The sequence below is a fragment of the Eretmochelys imbricata genome, chromosome 10, assembly GCF_965152235.1.
Source record: "Eretmochelys imbricata isolate rEreImb1 chromosome 10, rEreImb1.hap1, whole genome shotgun sequence".
Taxonomy (NCBI): Eukaryota; Metazoa; Chordata; order Testudines; family Cheloniidae; genus Eretmochelys; species Eretmochelys imbricata.
In genome coordinates this window covers 15,974,334-15,991,411 of record NC_135581.1, presented here as the reverse complement: position 1 = coordinate 15,991,411, position 17,078 = coordinate 15,974,334, and the positions used below count along the sequence as shown (strand labels likewise).

At 37.5% G+C, this 17,078-nt stretch overlaps 2 protein-coding genes across 3 annotated transcripts in view; one reads left to right on the top strand and one right to left on the bottom strand.

Annotated features, from left to right (window-relative positions):
* CYTH3 (cytohesin 3) overlaps nt 1-7,661 on the top strand; it is a 36,108-nt gene extending 28,447 nt beyond the window's left edge. The window contains exons 8-11 of the mRNA XM_077828154.1: nt 5,515-5,591; nt 6,673-6,744; nt 6,878-7,032; nt 7,507-7,661. Of these exons, the coding sequence (XP_077684280.1) occupies nt 5,515-5,591; nt 6,673-6,744; nt 6,878-7,032; nt 7,507-7,579 (377 nt within the window). The 3' untranslated portion in view covers nt 7,580-7,661. The remainder of the gene's footprint in view (nt 1-5,514; nt 5,592-6,672; nt 6,745-6,877; nt 7,033-7,506) is intronic.
* Nucleotides 7,662-14,086: 6,425 nt separating this feature from the next.
* USP42 (ubiquitin specific peptidase 42) overlaps nt 14,087-17,078 on the bottom strand; it is a 39,961-nt gene continuing 36,969 nt past the window's right edge. For both annotated transcript variants that reach the window (XM_077828566.1, XM_077828565.1), the window contains one exon: nt 14,087-14,988. Coding sequence is in view for 1 of the 2 variants with exons in the window: in XM_077828565.1 (XP_077684691.1) it covers nt 14,950-14,988 (39 nt within the window). In the remaining variant the exon portion in view is untranslated. The remainder of the gene's footprint in view (nt 14,989-17,078) is intronic.

Genomic DNA, 17,078 nt, shown 5'->3' with positions numbered 1-17,078 from the left:
TGAAAGGATTTCTTAAGACAAGACTTCAAGAACGAGAAATATTTTAGTACAGAAACCATTCAGATAAGTCTCTTACTACTCAAATTATTTTCAATATTAATATTATCTACAGTTTTTTAAAATCTAAAACTTTTGATGATGTTTTTTAAATATATACAAAAATCTACTTGCAAATACTACTATGCGATAACTTTACCTTCACCAGTAGTGACTTTATTTTATAGTAACTCCCTTTTTAAATACTCCAAGGAGTAAAACTGTTATAACTGAATTGTATAATATAGAAGATATTTAGTTAATCAGACTCCTCTACATGAAAAAGTGTTATACATGCCAACCTTTGAGAAATAGCTCATAACGGAAATAAATCTCTTAAAGGTGAAACTTAAATGTCAAAATAAATACGGGTGTTTTTCTTGAAATTAAAATAAAAATCTTGAATCAGCAACTATATTTATTTTACTTTTAAAAATATCACCTTGCAAGAAAAGCAATTGGATGTGAGCATGTCAGTAATGCCATGAATATTTCTTATCCACTGTCAATCAGTGGGAAAGGACAAATTGAAGGATAGTGGTAAAGCATCAGCTGCAAAAGAAATAGTCAATGAAAAAAGAATGAGAGCTTTAAGAAATTAGAGATGCAAACGAACTTAAGAAAAATGCAATAAATCAATAAAATCGCCATTTATTTCTGGGTGCTCTACCTGTGGCTCCAGTGACACATGAACCAAGTAAAACCAAGCTTTCATCTTTATGTGCCCACTAAACAAACAATTCTACCGAAGTCCCAGTGATAAGAGCATGCATTAAACTGAAAGGTGCTGCTGTTGAAATGCCCACAGCACAAGGGTTAATTGGATAGGGAGGTGAAACATGTCAGTAATTTTCCTGTGAATTAGACTGTAAATATGTAAAGCCAACTGTTTCTTGAAGGACTTGTGTTTCATCAATAGACACAGACTGGTGCAGACAAATATTTTTGCTAAGTTAGTAAGCTGTAGAGCCATGAATGCAGTGAACAGAAATAAACCTGGTGATTTTTTTTTTCTTTTATCCCTTCAATTTTCTTGTTGCCGGGAAGCTTGACCAATATATTAGTATGATGTCGGGGGCTATTCCAACTCCCAGTGTTAAGTCACATTCTCTCTTAGCACATTGTATTATTCCTAAATTAGTGAAGCTCTGCCTAAAGAAGGATTTGAATACTCAAACATTCATTATCAAAACACTAAGGATTCTTGATTCGTATAATGAGTAGGAAAAAATGAAGACTATCAATTGTGCTGTTATCTGCTTTACTCTTGAAGATAGAAAATACGTTTTCTGAAAAAATAAGAGATCAGAACAGGAAGAAGCCACTGGTATATCAAGCTAGTGCTTTCTGTTTTGCCTTGTTACAGTGTCTGCTTCCTTGTTTTCTTTCACTTGGAACTACTGCTCACTTTGCTGCTCTCTCCAAGAGCATGACTTTTCTTACGTTAGTATTTTTTGTAAAGTTCATCTGCCCAAGGTCTCCAGAGGCTAGTCTGGCTCTGAAACCATCCTAATAATGTCATTAAAGTCCCTGGCCTGCAAAACACTTTGTTTTTCTGAGGGCTTGCCTGTGGAAAGCTGTTCAGAGGTGACTTTGTGTAAATAAAATCCTGCCAAATCTAAGTGCCAGAACTGGATTTCAAGAAGTAATGTTTTGATTTAGAACATCGGTGTGGATTCAACCAGTGCATTTGTATGGAAGTACTCAACTTGCTCTCTTAATTCACAAGATTGTATGCCGTCTAACGTGGTACAGTGAACATCTAGGTGGCAAGTAAAGTGGCTGAAGACTGGTGAATGCTAATCAAATATCCTTTGTAACAGCTTGAGACATTAGTATTTTGGGGACTGTTCTCAAGATTTGCATAAAGATTAATTATGGGCCAAATAAAGGAATTGTTGGTGCAAGGAGAACCCCTTCCCTCTCCAATTAAGAATTTAAAGCTGGACATGAGCATTGATGGAGGGAATGCCTGGGACATAATTCTTTTGTGCCAGCATGTGTGTGTGTTTTCTAAGAACAGCTTCTGTTGGCAAATAGCTGACCCAAAATGTCTCGTACTAAAAAAAGGCTACAATTAATGTGGCTTGAATCATTTCCTTTTTCTGGTTAGAGGGAGAAAAATAGATACTTGGAAACAAATATATATCCTGCTGACAGAAGAGGGAAGTGACTTAAGCTGGACATGTGACCATGAGCAGCAGAAGCAGCTGCTCCTATACTAGAATATCAGGCAACTCGCTGTGCATGTGAAAGGATTCTCAAAGAGCCCAGACTTCCTAGCCCACTCTGTACATGGTACTTGCCCCCAGCACAGCATTCTAAAGAGGGTGCTACTTCTCTTCCCCTCTCTTGAAAGAGGGACTGGTGGCTAGGAAACTGGCTTGTGGGGCTCCTTTCAGTTGAATCATTCCCTTTATAGCTGATGTGATTTTAGTCCTGTACAGTATTACTGGACAAATTTCTTGTGTGTGTGGAAACACATATTCATTGTGTACTCTTCCAGGCACTAAATTAGCTTCTGAACCTTTGCATTTAACTGCACTGAATTAATTAATCCAAAACCATTCTTAAGTCTTTTTTTATGACAATTTTAGCCACTCTCTAGTTCTCTAAATCACCTTGACTGAGCTGGATGTGCTGACATTACTGGGGTTTTAAAAAAAAAAAGGTTTTTTTACACCTGAAATACATAATTGTCTTATTCTGATGCTTGGGCAATTTTAAGACCCTTTAATATTTTTAATGAACTGTGATGGGTAAATTATTACTTACTTCTCCATCTTTTTTTCCCCTAAAAATTTTCTTTTTGTTTTCTGGTTTCTAGTTCCCTTTGAGATGAGAGAATTTCCTATAATCTGATTATATACGTGAAAAGAGCGGGTCTGTTGCATTTTTTTCTCTTCTCTATATTCACTTGATGTAGAATTTCCGGATGATTCCCTTGGATTATCCATCTACTGGATCCTTTAAGCCTTTCTGCTCTGTGCTGCTTATTATTGGTGCTGTTCCTTTCATTTTACTTTATTAGCTTGGTCTTTGTGACACAAATCTAATCTTTGTGTAGATTATATCTTGATCTGTTCTTTAAATACTTATGGTTTCATACTTTGTTTCCAGTCTCTCTTTTGACAATTTAATATCCTTTAAAATGTGTCTTTTTAAACTGACAGCAGGAGTGGGATATAAAAGAAAGTTAATTCAAAGTGCTATATCATCATTTTGGCAGCCTAAGGCATCTGAAACCAAGAAGAAAAAGGTCTGCTATGTGATAGTTACTACTACGCAATAATCTTAAATGTGACATTATGAGCAATAAGTCATATTGAGCATCTTATTTTCTAGTCCTGTGATATTACGGTGGGTACTCTTGACTCACCTGATAAACTGGTGAGTGCAGAATGCCCACTGTCCTTTATCAGCTGTCAAATGGCATATAATCTGCCCCCAAACTACTGTTACTTTAATTCTGGACACTACTAGTGTTGTTGAAGTCTGCCCTGTCTGGTTTTGGAGTCTCTGTGCAGGCCTTCTTACAATGTGTATAGTTTCCTATCTGTCTTTTATTCTAATCTGACCTTGTATAAGAGTTCATAATTCTCCTTTTGTTATCTTCAGTCTAAGATGTCTTTGCAGTGGTTACCAGTTTCCCTGTTTATTTGTTTTTCTGAGACTTAATATTTTTCTATCCATTTTGCTCTACAACTTCCTGCCCCACTGAATCTCTTCATATAATAGATCTGGGCAAGCTGTAAAGTTTTTGATGGTAGTCAAACTCAAACAAAGCCAAGGACTTGGCCAACTTACAAGGCAGAACATGAGCTAAAATAATTGGAATTTACACTATATAATATGAAAAATATGTAATGTCACAATGACAACAAGGTAGAACTGCCCTAATAGTTATTTTAGCTGCTTCTCATTCATGGATCCAGAACTGAGTCAGGCTAAGGTTTATTTTGGCTTTTCCACTTCTAGCTTAAACCCTTTCAATTGACTTTGATGGAAGCTGGAACAGACCTATGATGCATTAAAACATTGTCATCAAGATGCAGAAATTAAGATCTTTCCTGTCTCTGATGTCCCTCACCACTTGACACCTGCTCTTCTTCCCTCATGCTTTGCATTTGTAGCTCACTCTACCACCATTGATTCTGTCTTGGCTTTTGCATCTTGCATTTGCCTGTCTCTTAGTTCTTGACCTCTTCCACTTTCAAATTGTTTCCTTAAAATAGGTGTATGTGTGTGGTGGAAGTGTACAATTTGCTGAGTAAATGCGAATGTTACATAGTGTTAGCATTGGATTACCTACTGCGGGTCCTATAACCAGCCAAAAGGAGGATATGATGTATAATAGTACCCAATCTGCAAGACAAGAACCCAGCAGGCGAATAGATAAAGTTCCAGGATATTCAGGCCATTTCTACAATTGTTCTCTAGCCTCAGATGTTTTTCATGGTTTAAACAAAAATTTAACCTTCTTGAGTAAGGAAGAGCTACAGATAAAAATTATGTTTATGTGCTGGATTTAGTTACATGATTGATGTTAAAATGATAAATCCTTGGTTGAGGGTGTCTTTGGCGGTAAAAGATTTTTGTGCTCAGGGTATTGAATAACAAGGTCAACGATATTGAGAGGGTGGGGTAATAAGATTAAATCACTGATGAACGGATGATGCACATGTGGTGATATAACTTTGAAATCACTTAAGTATGCTGTAACTCAACCTGGATATTAATAACTTGCCAATGCCTGATCTGCAGTTCTTTTCTGGAAACTGATTTTAAAAAATAGTGGAATTGTAAAGAATTACAGAAATTTTTACTTGCGGGCTGAGCAAACATTTTTAACTGTCAGCCACAGGAAACTCAACCTGGGATCTGAAAGTCAGTCTGGGTTCTTAAATGACTTGTGCATCATCATGAGTAAAGGCTATGGCAGGTCAAATTCTGTCCTTAGTTTCACCTCTGGAACCCCATTGTTGCACGGATCTGAGAATCTGGTCCTGCAGTTGGAACCTAGAAAACAATTCAATAGATGATCCAGCTCCCTCTCCCCAAGTGTTGTTGATGCTGTACTGGTAATGGATAAATATTATTAATACTATACTTGTCGCTATAGTAAGCAGATATGACTGAACACAGACAGGGAGCAGATCTGTTCAGTAAGTACTGTTTTCACGTGGACTCATTTAAGAATAGAATAACACTAAGTTCAGAAGCTGGTAAGGTGGTGTGTCAGCATCACCATAGTTAATGTTTCTTCAGGATTTTGTCCTTTAGTATTGGTATATTTACCAGGAAACTTACATTCCTTTTAACCTTAACTCATCTGTGTCTTATCCATTTGCAACTAAGCATTTAAGCCATATTTTAAAAACCATTAAACATTAAGTAACGACTAAATTACAGTCTTATCCGTAGCCTAGAATCTTGATGATAAAACAGTTTTAAGTTAGTGGTGTCTTCTATTTATAGGGGGAAGAGTAAAAACATGGAAGCGGAGATGGTTTATTCTGACCGATAATTGCCTGTATTATTTTGAATACACAACAGTAAGTATATATTGCTGTGAACCTGTGTCTGGAATCCAAAAGTTACTCCTGGGGGAATTCTGTGCTACTGCTCATGCACATAATTAATGAGCCACGCATACTTTTAATTTTTTGGGCAAAAAAAGCTGCTGCCGTAATGTTGCTGCAGTTCTGCCTTTTGCCCACCGGAGGGTGCTGTGGTGATAGACCAAAGCCTGTAGCGCCTTCTTTGCAGTGCCTGTCAGGCCAGGCGACATGGACTATGGGGATACAGACAGCTTGGGGTGCTGTGGGGGATTGGGGTCAGACTAGGGGATGAATAGGAGTTAGAGGCACAGGGCTACAGTGGGGAGGGAGGTGCAGGGCCACATGGTAATGGGGGAGGGGTGCAGAGCTACGTACGGAAAGGGGAATGGCTGGGTGGGGGCACTAACACACGCAGAGATGGGGTGGGGGGACAGAGTCAAATGGGAACAGGGGGAAGGTGCAGGGCTACATGGGGATGGGGCAGTGGGTGTCTGAGTGGGGGTGGAGGGACATGTGGGGGTGCAGGAACACATGGGGATGGGCAGATGTGCCTGACTGAATGGGAGAGGCTAGGGGTCAGCCAGGGTCTACATGGGGGAAAGCTCCCTAACAATCCCTCCCTGCCCCCCAGATAAACCTGTTTCATGCCTTTCCCACCTATACTCAACAACCCTTCAAGTTCACACCCAGACTCCTTCCCAGCAATTTATTTCCCTCTCCCTCATTCCTCCATTCCCGAACTGCCCCAGGCCTTTGCACTGCTTCTGAAGGGTGCAGGAAATACAGTTCTGTATTGTAGTTTAAATGAATTATTACTCAGAGTTCGATATTAATATGCCTAGTAAGAAATCTATTTGTCAAAAAACATTTCCTGAATCTTTTTTGTTGTCTGTATTGTTAGACATACTTGCTGATGGGTATTTTGAAACAAATGACCAAAAATAATTGAAACAGGTGTGATTATATTGTTATTTTGACAAATAAAATATGCAGAATTTTTAATTTTTTGGCGCAGAATTCCCTGAGGAGTAAAAAGTATAACTAAATAGTAATGTGTACTCTTCCTGTCTTTTAGGACAAAGAACCTAGAGGAATTATTCCTTTAGAAAATCTTAGTATAAGAGAAGTTGAAGATCCAAGAAAACCAGTAAGAATTTTTTCCTTTTAATGAGCCTAGTAAATGGGTTATTTTAAGTAACAGCCAGGGTACCCAGGTTTATTGTACATGCAGATCTTCAGTTCTTCCTTGTATCAAGCTTTGGTTATTTCTTTATCTTTAGAACTGCTTTGAGCTCTATAACCCCAGCCATAAAGGTCAAGTAATTAAAGCCTGTAAAACTGAAGCTGATGGTAGAGTGGTAGAAGGCAACCATGTTGTGTACAGGATATCTGCCCCCACCCCCGAAGAGAAGGAAGAGTGGATCAAATCTATTAAGTGAGTTCAAAGTCTTAAATGTCTTTCAAAAGTGCTGAAGTGTAAATTGTATATAAATTCCTTTCCAAATAAAGAATCCGGGAATGTGTGTTGTGCTAAGGAACATGCCTTAAAGAACTATTTAAGCAGTAGCCATAGGCAAGGGCCTTTCCTGAGGATTCATGACTAGGTGGAAGGGGTTGCTGGGGCAAGATGCGTCAAGCCACAGGAAGCACTTTGAGACATTATTGTTCCAGCTACTGTGAACTGAAAATCAAGAAAATATGAGAGAACTTAAGTTGGCTAAAGAGAAAAGAATGTAGCAGTATGTTCCTCTGGTAACTACCTGAAAATCTTGTTGCTGATTTTTGTAAGGATGCGTTTGCCCACCAACATATTACATCTCTGGGTCTCTAGACAAGGAAAGGTAAACAAATGTGTTTGGGTAATGCATGTTTTATAAACTAAATTGATATCTCCTCTTCCTTCCACTAGAGCAAGTATCAGCAGGGATCCCTTTTATGATATGCTGGCAACAAGAAAGAGAAGAATTGCTAATAAAAAATAGCACTTAACATGGGCCACTTATGGACCTGCACTAGTTAATATATAAATGGATCAGTCAAGTGATAAGGTAAAGTAAAAATGAAGCAAGCTGAATGAAAACCATTATTAGAAATATATACATTTTCTTACATTATATCCCTTTGTAAGATTATCCAAGATTATTATTATTTTGCATACAGTACTGGAGCAAAATTCTCAAGGGACAATTGCAAGGAATGATTGTAATGGAATTTCATTTACACTAACTGAAAACATAGAAGCCTTATGTGCATTTTTATTTGTTGCAATTTCACCCTTCTGGGGAGAAAATATTTCAGGATAATATGATATTCTTCTGCCTGTTCCTTGAGCATATTGCTCATGACAGGAGATGTTGTTGTAAGGACTTTGACAAACTAACACCTCACTGTAATACAGCACTCAGAACTGGTGTACAGGGCTACTCAGCACTTTTTTTTCTTTATACAAAAAAACCTTGATACTAGTTTTGAAAACATATCCTTAGCAATGCAGCGGCATTCTAACCTTCCTTTGTAGAAAATGAATGGCTAATGTGATGAGCTTTTAGAATTTCTCCCTAAATGGTGAATAATAGTAGCTTTAAAATATACCTTTTAATATTAGACTGTTATCTATACAGTTAACTCCTTGGCCCAAGCAGTAGGATGTGCACTGAAAATATTGCAGCTACAAAGGCAAGGGTTCATGGGCTGAAGATGTGACTTTGAGGACAGATAGTTTTTCTTAAGCAGGCTAAACTTGTTGCTAAAGGATTTGCATTATTACTGAGAATCTCTGATTTGTGTATGGGTAAAATGCTCCACAGTTAAACTGTGTTTTCTTTAAAGAAGGGGCAGTGTTAAGTTCTTATTTGTGGATGTAGCCCCGTGAAAGTCAATAGGATTACTTGTGTGAGTAAAGAGAGCAGAATTTGGTCCTTTACTTGGTTAACAAAACCCTGGAATAAAGCAAACTGAATGTCTGTTTTATTTTTAAACATGGCTTCTCACATTTGTGCTTCAGTGGCTTAAAACTGGGGAGAAGAGAGACTAGAAAACCCTAATTATCGAAATGTTTGATCTCATGCCATCAACTCTACTAAAATACTTACCAAGATATTTGAAAGTAAATGGTTATCGGAGATAACTGGTGGAATGTCTCTTGTAGGATTCTATTAGATATTGCTTCATAACATCCATTTTCTAAGCCACACAAACTTATCGTCTAGCCTGTTTTATTGAAACACTTTATTTTTTAAATTATACAAAAATATTTGATCGGGGTAAAATCCTTAATTATATGACAAAATATTTTTTTGACCCTGCTCCTGTGTTCATGCTCTTGTAGCTTTCCATATATTATTTCAACCTGCGCCATGGCATCTGTGCCTTTAGTGCTTTAGAGCTTCCATATTTGGACAAACAAAACACAACTGTTGACTTAAACCTACAAAAGCAACTTTGACTACAGTGTAGAGAATTATTCTGCACTGGGAGAAACATGGACAAGATTACCTACAAGTCTTTCATCTCTAACTTCAATTAAAGCCAAGGCTTCCATCTTACTAACTTGCCTTGTGCTGTGTGGAACCTAAGAGCAGCATATGAATACTGTGGGCACTGTCTGCCTTCAGATGGGCTGATAGAAAAGAATGGAGGAGAAGCCCCCACACAAAAAAAAATCAAAAAAGGAAGTTCTGTTATCTCTTTAAAGGAGTATTAAGATTAATGCTCAGTTATGACAGCTTTGAAACCATGCAGGAGGGATGGCATCTCTCATCCATGGAGCCAGGACTTCAAGGTCAGTTGTGGACTCTGTGCATAATTGGAACTTTAAAAATTAGAGTATTCAACTGCACAACTCTCATATCACAGCCTGTTTCGCTCCCCTTAATTTTAAAAAAGTCTAACTTAAGATAGAGCTGTCAAGCGATTAAAAAAATTAATCGCACTGTTAAACAGTAATAGAATACCATTTATTTAAATAGTTTTGGATGTTTTCTACATTTTCAAATATATTGATTTCAGTTACAACACCCTACAAAGTGTATAGTGCTCACTTTGTATTTTGATTACAAGTATTTGCACTGTAAAAAAAAAAAAGTTTTTTTCAATTCACCTAATACAAGTACCAAAGTGCCATCTCTTTAGCATGAAAGTTGAACTTACAAATGTAGAATTATGTGCAGAAAATAACTCAGTTCAAAAATAGAACAATGTAAAACTTTAGAGCCTGCAAGTCCACTCAGTCTGTCTTCTTGTTCAGCCAATCACTCAGACAAACAAGTTTGTTTACATTTGCAGGAGATAATGGTGCCCACTTCTTGTTTACAATGTCACCTAAAAGCGAGAACAGGTGTTCTCATGGCCGTTGTAGCCAGTGTTGCAAGAAATTTACGTGCCAGATGCACTAAAGAGTCAAATGTCCCTTCATGCTTTAACCATCATTCCAGTGAACATATGTCCATGCTGATGACAGGTTCTGATCGATAACAGTCCAAAGCAGTGTGGACAGTCGCATGTTTACGTTCATCTTCTGAGTCAGATGTCACCAGCAGAAGGTTGATTTTCTGTTTTGGTGGTTCAGGTTCTGTAGTTTCCTCATCGGAGTGTTTCTCTTTTAAGTCTTTTGAAAGCATGCGCCACACCTCATCCCTCTCAGATTTTGGACGGCACTTCAGATTCTTAAATCTTGGGTCGAGTGCTGTAGCTATCTTTTGAAATCTCACATTGATATCTTCTTTCCCTTTTGTCAGATTTGCAGTGAAAGTGTTCTTAAAATGAACAACATGTGCTGGGTCATCATCCGAAACTGCTATAACATGAAATATATGGCAGAATGCAGGTAAAACAAAGCAGGGGACATAACATTCTCTCCCAAGGAGTTCAGTCACACACATTTAATTAACGCATTATTCTTTTAAGAAGCATCATCAGCATGGAAGCATGTCCTCTGGAACGGAGGCCAAAGCATGAAGGGACATACGAATGTTTAGCATATCTGACACATTTGTAGCGGGTCTTGCAAATGCCTGTTCACTTTCTGTTGACATTGTAAATAAGAAGAGGGCAGCATTATCTCTCGTAAATGTGAACAAACTTATTTGTCTTAGCGACTGGCTGAACAAGGACGACGATTGAGTGGACTCGTAGGCTCTGAAGTTTTATATTGTTTTAGCATGCAGTTATGTAACAGTCTTCATTTGTTAGTTGCACTTTTACGACACAGTGTGCACTACTGTGCTTGTATGAGGTGAACTGAAAAATACTACTTTCTTTCACAGTGCAAATATTTGTAATCAAGAATAATATACTTTGATTTCAATTACAACACAGAATACAATCTATATAAAAATGTAGAAAGACATCCGAAGTATTTAATACATTTCAATTGGTATTCTATTGTTTAACAGTGTGGTTAATCGCAATTAACTCAAAAAAATTTAATCGTGAGTGAGTCAACTGCAATTAATTGACAGCCCTAAAAAGTATGTTTTGTTAAGGACTGGGTGTTAGGGAGGGCTTGGCTGGAAACATTTTGGATTTGTCACCATTCCTATTACAAGTCCAAACCATGGTTGTTAAGGTGTAAAACTGTAAACAAATCATTTTAATCATTAAAATAGTCTAGAAGGTTACAAAAGCATCGATGGGCTATGAAGACTTTCTGTACCAGTCCTTACATCCCTGAAAAACACAATCCTTTGAAAACAGTCTTCTTATTGTCAAGGATATTTGTCTATAAGCATGAAGGAAATGCCTTAAGAGATGTGATCTGCTGTATTTAGTCTGAAACTTTTCATACCCTGTAATTCTAACACTTGGAATGGTGTGTAACTATGGTATGTTATAGCAAGAAATATATATACTATTCTTTAGCATTTAAAAAAGAGTCATTTTAAGAAGCAGCAACTTATGTCAATTTTTTTATTCTGAATGAAAGATTAAATATGGTGCTCAATATAATTAATTTACCACCAAACGTGCCAGTAGCATTTTTGTGTAAGAATATTTTATTTCAATTGTTCTCTGTAGCATTATTCACAGGGATTGAAATTGAGCCAACATTTCCACTGGCCTTAAGGCTAGTAAAAATAGTTTATGAAAATTTTGGCTAGATTAATTACTGTCCAGGAGGGGATGAAAAGCCCTCTCTTGTGAGGATTTAAGGTTAGGATGAGTTTAAGGCAAGCCACCATCATGGCCTAAAGCACCACTTGTTTTTGCTGGCCTGGCCTCAGAAAAAGCAATCTAATTGCAGTTGACTTCCCTATTCCTGTTCTGTATTGAAAAATCTCCCTATTTTTCAGTTCTTAAGAAGTTCTCATATAGCAGGGTTGTTTTTTTATACTACCCATTAAGCAACATGGGGACAGGAGGCAGAGATCCTGGCAACAGACTGCTGCTTCTGCTACTTTTCTGGCCCCTGCCAGCATCCATAACTTTCATGGCCCTAGGTCACTACTAATTTCAACTTCAGTTAGTGTCATCTAGGGAAGAAAGTGTATAATACTGAAGATCAGCTGGACTGATTTAAAGGCTACATAACCTGACAAAGCTCTTTTTAGTCAGTCACTTAACATTTTGAAGCATATGGTACAAAACCACCTTTTTAAACTCAGCATTTATAATGCTTCATAGCAATGCATATTTTTAAATTTTAATACATGTCTATCTAGATATGCTTGCTGGAAAAGTTAGGTCTCTTGTAGATGAGAAGCTATAAATTGTGGTTTACCAGTTTATTTCTATATTTTCTTGGAAAGCATTTCTATTCACTATAAAGTTATTGTAAATACTGTACAGCTATGTATTGATTTGTTACGCATTGTACACAATTTGCATGAAAATTATGTATCAAGTAAATCTGAGGTAATATTATGGCTGTGTAAATCCATTGCAAATATTAATGGGCTCGTTTACCAGTAAGATGATTAAACTGTGGTGAGATTTCATTTTGAAAAATAAAATAAAGTATGAAACTATGCAGCCATCTAGCTCCTTTCATTTACTAAGGATAAAAATACAGAATAAGGGATCCACCTGCTCAAGATTTTGATACAGATTAAGATTTATCTTACTCCAAAAGCAGTTACTATGCAAGTGGCTATCAAATCCAGAATTCCCCCTGTCCCAGCTCTGGTCATAATCACTCTTTAAATTACTTAACTTTTGCTCATTCTGCCTTACAAACCAGACATTTTCTTTAATATCTGACCTAGGCATTATTCCGTAAACCACTTAAGCGTGTAAGTGCTAACCTGAAGACACTTTCCTTATTTGGGGCTTTAAATAGGGCAAAGTAATAACTGATGTTTGCTCAGTTCTCTTGATAGACAGGCTGCAAAGATGAATGACCTCTTTTTCTTTAATCAGATAAGAGACATTGAAAAGGAAAATGCAGATGTATCCAAAGCCAGAGAATTGATATTTCAAAGCAGCTGAAATTTTAGGCATGGCAAGGCATGACCTGGATTGCAGCCTCCTTGATCTTATATGCAGACTGAGAGGTGTCAGCCCTAAACTGAAAAGGTTGAGTACATGTTAAAGATGTAATAGACATCTCTTTTGCCTATGTGTTTATATTAAACTCAAATTCCTGCCAAGCAAAGTAACTACTCTGAATAAAAATCACTTTCATCATCAGGTGCCTGTTTAAACCTACTAATTCTCTACTCATCCAGAATCTTTCAGGAAAAATAGGTTTATTTTCTACATGAAAGGAATAAAACTGCTCAAATTGAGTTTTCCTTTGCAAGCTACCTTTGGCAGGCTATTTTACAAAGCTGGTCAAAGGCAAATGCATAGTTTCCTATGAAACCTGACCACAAACTTACTCTGTATTTAATTTTTCTCCCAAAAATGCAAAAACTTTATCCTAGGCTAATGGTATTTAGCTGCAGCTCTTAAGGACCAGTTTTAGTGATGTTGAAAGATAGAAAAGCCTGGAGTTTTAGCTGTTTTCTGACTAAACAAGAAACTGAATTCAGAGCAAACAGTAAGGTAAAACAGACAAACTGGAGAGATGAGCAGTAGCAGTCATTCCTAATAAGAGGAGAGTCTGTACTAAGACAAAGTTCTTTACTGCAGAAGAGCATAGGTACAAAATATGGGGCTTGGGGAACAATAGTAAGCAGCTACAGGTTTACTTTCTCACAACTGACCTATTAATTTTCATGTTACTTTTGTTGCCACAGGGAAGGTGTGGAGAGTCAGAAGTGTATTTATGACAAGCTCTGTCTTAAGGCCTTCCACAGGAGACAGCAGGAGCACATTAGGCAGTCATAACTTGGTGGAAAATAGAATGGTACTAAGAACAGGTGGAAGAATTGTCATTCCCCTCTGCTAACATTAATCAATGCAATAATTTAAAAGACAATATAATTGAGCATTGACCACACCCCCTTTGTCATCTGACATCAAGGCAGAGCTACAGTTAAGCTTTTCAGCCCTTCAGTGCACTCTAAGGGGTAGAAGTTGAATAAATAACAAGTAAACAGTGTAAAAAGCTCTTTTGACTTTCCTGTATTTATATACTATATAAATTTTACATGCTATATATTTACAGTGGGGCAAGTGCTTTATCTTTAAAAAAAAACAAGATCAAACTTTAGACATCTCTGAACAACACAGCTTGTATAAACCAGACAGATTATACAGATGAACTGTATTTAATACAGCTTCCCCACTCCATCTCCTGATGCAGGACCAGTGAATAAGAAGTATCACAGTTTGATAGCATTTCATAATAAAAATAAAATCACAGTATGAATTTGTCTGTAATTTTAAAGGGACAAAACAGACAACACAAGTGACACTATATAAAAAAGTAACAAAAACATATGGGAGGGTATACAAATAGTCAGAGATACATTCAGAACTGTGTATGATGAGTGGTATGTTTCACAAAGTTCCAAACCAGAACTTTTCTGTACGTTTTTCCTTCAAAGCTTGAATACAGCTAAAGTGTGAAGTAAATTAGTTTCTAGTGTCAGATATCTAGAGATATTCTGAAAGCTTGTGAAATTTTAAATAAGTATTTAAATTAAATATACAGACTGTCAGTTGTGGTTTTCTAGTCGCTTGCACCAGAAGTTTAACGTGGAGTAATATTACATGAATAACACATAATCAACCTGAGTCTGTAATTAAGCAGCATTTGAGATGTTCTATTCCAGGGCATTATTTTCAGTGTGATATTTACAATGTTCAGCAGTTGTAGAAAGTTTCCATCCTTTTGGATTATGGGTACATTTTTAAAAAAAGTCTCAAGGTAAAAACTAAAAAAAGTTCTTCCATGGTAAAATCCTGTACAGTATTCTGAAGCACCACTTATGGATTGAAGAGTTAATTGTTCTGTTATAAATAGAGTTTAAACTGTAGGGATGGCTTCCATCAACACACTTTGAATCTGAAAGATAAGAGGAGAAAGTGTCATTTCCTGATATGAAATTTCAACACAAAAGCAGATTCCAAGGCCATTTAATCTGACCTCCTATATAACACAGGCCACAGAACTTCCCTGAAATAATTCCTAGAACAGGAGTGGGCAAACTTGTATGGAGGGCGAGGTAGGGAAGGCTGTGCCTCCGCAAACAATCTGGCCCTGCCCCATATCCGCCCACTCCCACTTCGTGCCCCCTGACTGACCCCCTCAGAACCCCCAACCCCCTCTCCAACCCCCGCTCCGCTCCCTGACACCTGACTGCCCTGCCCCCTGACAGCAGAAGGATTTCAAAACTGAAATGCAACCAATTCTGTCCTCAACTTACAAGGTTGCTGAGTTTAATCCTAGGTAAGCAAACTTGGTTAGAATTTGGCCAGGACATTCTTAACATTAAATGCCCTGGTTTCATTAATGATCTCATGGTTAAGCGGTCCCCAAAAAATGACACCTCCAGCAACTTGCTAGGGCCCTGATTTAAGAATGACAGGGGAAAATGCCACTCAAAGTCAGAAGTTCTGTTTTATGCAGCACCTGGAATTTTTTTAAGCCTCCAGTCCAATCACTAGCCAGCTTCAGCCATTTAGTTAATTAAATCTGACAAGATCCCAACCCAAGATAATGTCCCATTAATTCGTCTGTCACAGTTGTCTTGTACTCATATATATTTGTCCCATCAGCTAGTTAGCCCTATAACTTGGTTTGATTTTCATACCCTCTCCAAGCATTGTTCCATTCTTTTGGGATAACTCATTCAGAAACTGCTTAATGCTTTGTATTTTCTCATCTTTTCTACAGTCTAAATAAAGCCAACTGACTTCCTTAAGTATATGAAAAGGTTAAGATTCCTCAGACTTAGGAGGTTACTCTGCCTAGCACTGTCACCACAACAGTATCATCCTGCCTGTTATGTAATTTTTTAAAATTTTGTTAACACATTTCTGCCCTACAATAAAGCACAATAAATCGCAACACACACAAAAACAATGTGTTTGGTGATTTATTTAACACACACTTTCTTTCTTCCTTACCATAGATTTTACTTGTCTGTACTGAACCAATTTTGCCACCTGCTGGCCAACTCACATTCATTACAGACAAAATCCTTTACATTCTGATTATTTTTCTTCTGTGCTCTGCCTTCTGTTTTCCTTATCTAAAACAGGCATATATGGGCTTTTGAACAGTGAGGACTGCACCTACACTTTTCCCATTAAAAAGTCCACATTTCTCACACTGTGCTATTTGGGACACGGAAATGATATTGTTAAAATGTTACCTATCTATGGTAACTACCAGTGTATATAGAGACTTGGATTTTTCAATCAAATCAATATAAAGAGCTGTATTGATACTGCTTCGCTTCCTGGGCAGAGGGACAGAAATGACTTGCTGGAATGTAGATAGTAGCAACAGAAATCTGCAGTTGATCAGATTTCTAAATTTTAGGAATCTAAAGGCAGCCCCTAGATACCGAGATCTACAAATACCTTGTTTTAATATCCTCACTCAAAATATTTCTAGAAGTTATGAACCCAGTTATAGCCCTTTCCATCGTTAGTAGTTTCTCCCTCTACAGTTACCCTCCATCTCTTGTCCTGAAGGGACTTTTCAGTGCAGAAAGCTCCTCTTAAGCTACGTCTACACTACAGACCTTACAGCGGCACCCCTCTATGTAGCCCCTTAAGCTGGGGGAAGAGCTCTCCCGCCGGCATAATTAAACCATCTCCAATAAACAGCGGTAGCTATGTCAGCGGGAGAGCGTCTCCCACTAACACAGAACTGTCCACACCAGCGTTTTTGTTGAAACTTACATTGGTTAGAAGTGTGTTTCCTTTCGTACCCCTGACCGACAAACATTTTGCCGACAAAGGTGCTAGTGTAGACAAAGCCTTAGTGCAATTGCAGTTTACATTAGCCAGAGAAACAGCTGCTTTTTTTTTAAATAAATGAAGAGTCATTCCAATAGCAAGACTAGCAGATCACCACAATTTAAGTCAATCTTAAAGGAATTTCTCCCTGTGTTAATAATCCAGCAGTCACACACAATGCAGCTC